This window comes from Sphaeroforma arctica (assembly GCF_001186125.1).
Source record: "Sphaeroforma arctica JP610 unplaced genomic scaffold supercont1.5108, whole genome shotgun sequence".
NCBI lineage: Eukaryota > Ichthyosporea > Ichthyophonida > Sphaeroforma > Sphaeroforma arctica.
In genome coordinates, this window is record NW_014035450.1 from 1 (window position 1) to 2,110 (window position 2,110).

At 41.8% G+C, this 2,110-nt stretch overlaps 2 protein-coding genes across 2 annotated transcripts; both read left to right on the plus strand.

Annotated features, from left to right (window-relative positions):
* Positions 1-420: 420 nt before the first annotated feature.
* SARC_14787 (hypothetical protein) lies at positions 421-1,341 on the plus strand (the record flags this gene model as incomplete). Its single annotated transcript, XM_014291079.1, has 2 exons — positions 421-555; positions 1,132-1,341. 2 exons carry the CDS (start codon positions 421-423, stop codon positions 1,339-1,341), a joined length of 345 nt encoding a protein of 114 aa, XP_014146554.1.
* A 475-nt stretch (positions 1,342-1,816) lies between these two features.
* On the plus strand, positions 1,817-1,987 carry SARC_14788 (hypothetical protein; the record flags this gene model as incomplete). Its single annotated transcript, XM_014291080.1, has 1 exon — positions 1,817-1,987. A coding segment is annotated over one exon (171 nt), but the record flags the coding sequence as incomplete, so codon positions are not given.
* Between the last annotated feature and the right edge of the window lie 123 nt (positions 1,988-2,110).

Genomic DNA, 2,110 nt, shown 5'->3' on the forward strand with positions numbered 1-2,110 from the left:
TATATAGCACTGTGAGTGTGTGATACACACATAATCAGACGGGCATACATTGCTTTCATTTTTGACAGGTGTATATATATATATATTGTAGCTGTGACAGACCAATGAGACGGTGAGTAGTGTTGCATGGTAATGCATCTCAAGATGGCGGCAGTTGCTGATGCTTGTGTCAACACACTTCATCGAAACCTTAAAACAAACTCAGATATCAAAACCCAAAACCCTACCTCGGAGATATGCTACGGCTGGTGGGAGGTTAGGTGGTGACGAGTTATGAATGTGTATGTCATTATGTATTAGTCAGACGGTGTGTGTTTGTACATGTGTTGCTTATAGCTGAACGTATAGTATTACCGTTCCACCTCTTGATCTTGAAACCGTAAACGCTAAACCTTCAAACCGTAACCTAAACCCTTATAGATGCTGCAACGGCTGGTGAAGTACGATGTGGCAAAGAGTGACTTAACGGAATGGGACTCGCAGAAGCTGTGGGAGAAAGTGTCCACCGCAATTACCAACAAGGATCAGGTAGCAGCCACAGACGAGAAGAACAAGGTACTGTGTATTTACGTTTTTCTCATGCCTATACCCTCGAATGCAAGGGGTTTAGGGGTTTAGGGTTTTAGGGTTTATATCCTTGTATGCAAGGCCTTGAGTCTCATGCAACTATCCGTATCCATCCTTGTTAGATTAGCGTTTTATGTATTGGCGTGGGCGCGTAGATTGATTGTACTATGTCTACCGTTCTTGTAGCGTGGCTTGGCCCATCCCTTTCAGATTCCAACTGCCTTTTCAAAGTGACTATACAGATTCATTTAGTCAGATGATTGTGGGGTTGAAGCTTCAACTTTGGTCAGATGATGTGCTCTGATGCTTGTTTCGTCTACTCTCGCAGATTCATCTGAGCAATACTGCATTCATCTGATACCCGGCTACTGCCAGATTCCCGTAGGTGCACACTAAAATCTCATATGCGAAAATAAACACTAAAATCTCATGCTCGAAAATATACACTCAAATCTCATATGCGGAAATAAACACTAAAATCTCATGCTCGAAAATATACACTAAATTCTCATATGCGAAAATAAACCATTGATGTGCTACGTTTGTTTCAACAACACGCAACAGTTGGAAGAAGCTCAACGCGAGGCTCACAAAGCACGTGTCAACCGCGACGAAACATACGCACCACGACTCTTTAACAGAGTATTGGGCACAGACCGAGCAGATGGCCTGAGTGATGAGGACTACTATGTGTACCGGTACTTCAACCTCGTCAAGGTGTGGCAAGTACATGGACAGCAATGTATACGTACACGTATGCGTATAAGTTTATGATTATATATATATATATATATATGCGCGTGTGTGTATGTACATATTTATATATATATATATATGTGTATATATAGGGTAGGATGCCCTGTATGTCTAGTTGCATTGAGGCTCGTGTCCGCCGTTGGTACGCGAGTCTTTAGAATATGACATTTTACTTTCATCTTATTAGTGTTCTTTCCATCTGAAAAAGTGTGTGCTTCGGCATGTAAGTATATGTTAGAAATACGCCGAGAAATGTAAAGGCTGGTCAACTGAACTATTTCCAAAGTGGTTACTAACCATTTGTTATAGCGTTTGGCCAATCCGTTTAAGTTGAGGGGCAATGGTCATAGAGCGAATACAGATCACATACATAACTGTACAACTACGCCAACCAAACTAAAACCCTAAAACCACAGCGTTACATCATACCACTGAAATCAAATGTATAAACTCGATAGAATCTCACCTGCATACGAAACCATACCATGTCCAGTGGGACGCACAACGGGAGTGCTATGACTTTGAAAAGGACGGGATCATCTCTACACGACTACGCAGCGGCGAACTATACACAGCCCACGACGCACCAGCCGTCACTCAGCGATTACTGCAGACCAATACACGCCACAAGGACGAGCTCACCGTGCGAGAACTCCGGCAGAAGGTACGTGTGGTTGGATGGGTATATATATTCGCACACACATATTTATATATATAAATAGATACGTATGTATGTATGTATGTATGTATATTTGTATGTATGAATTTATGTATGTATGTATGTAAA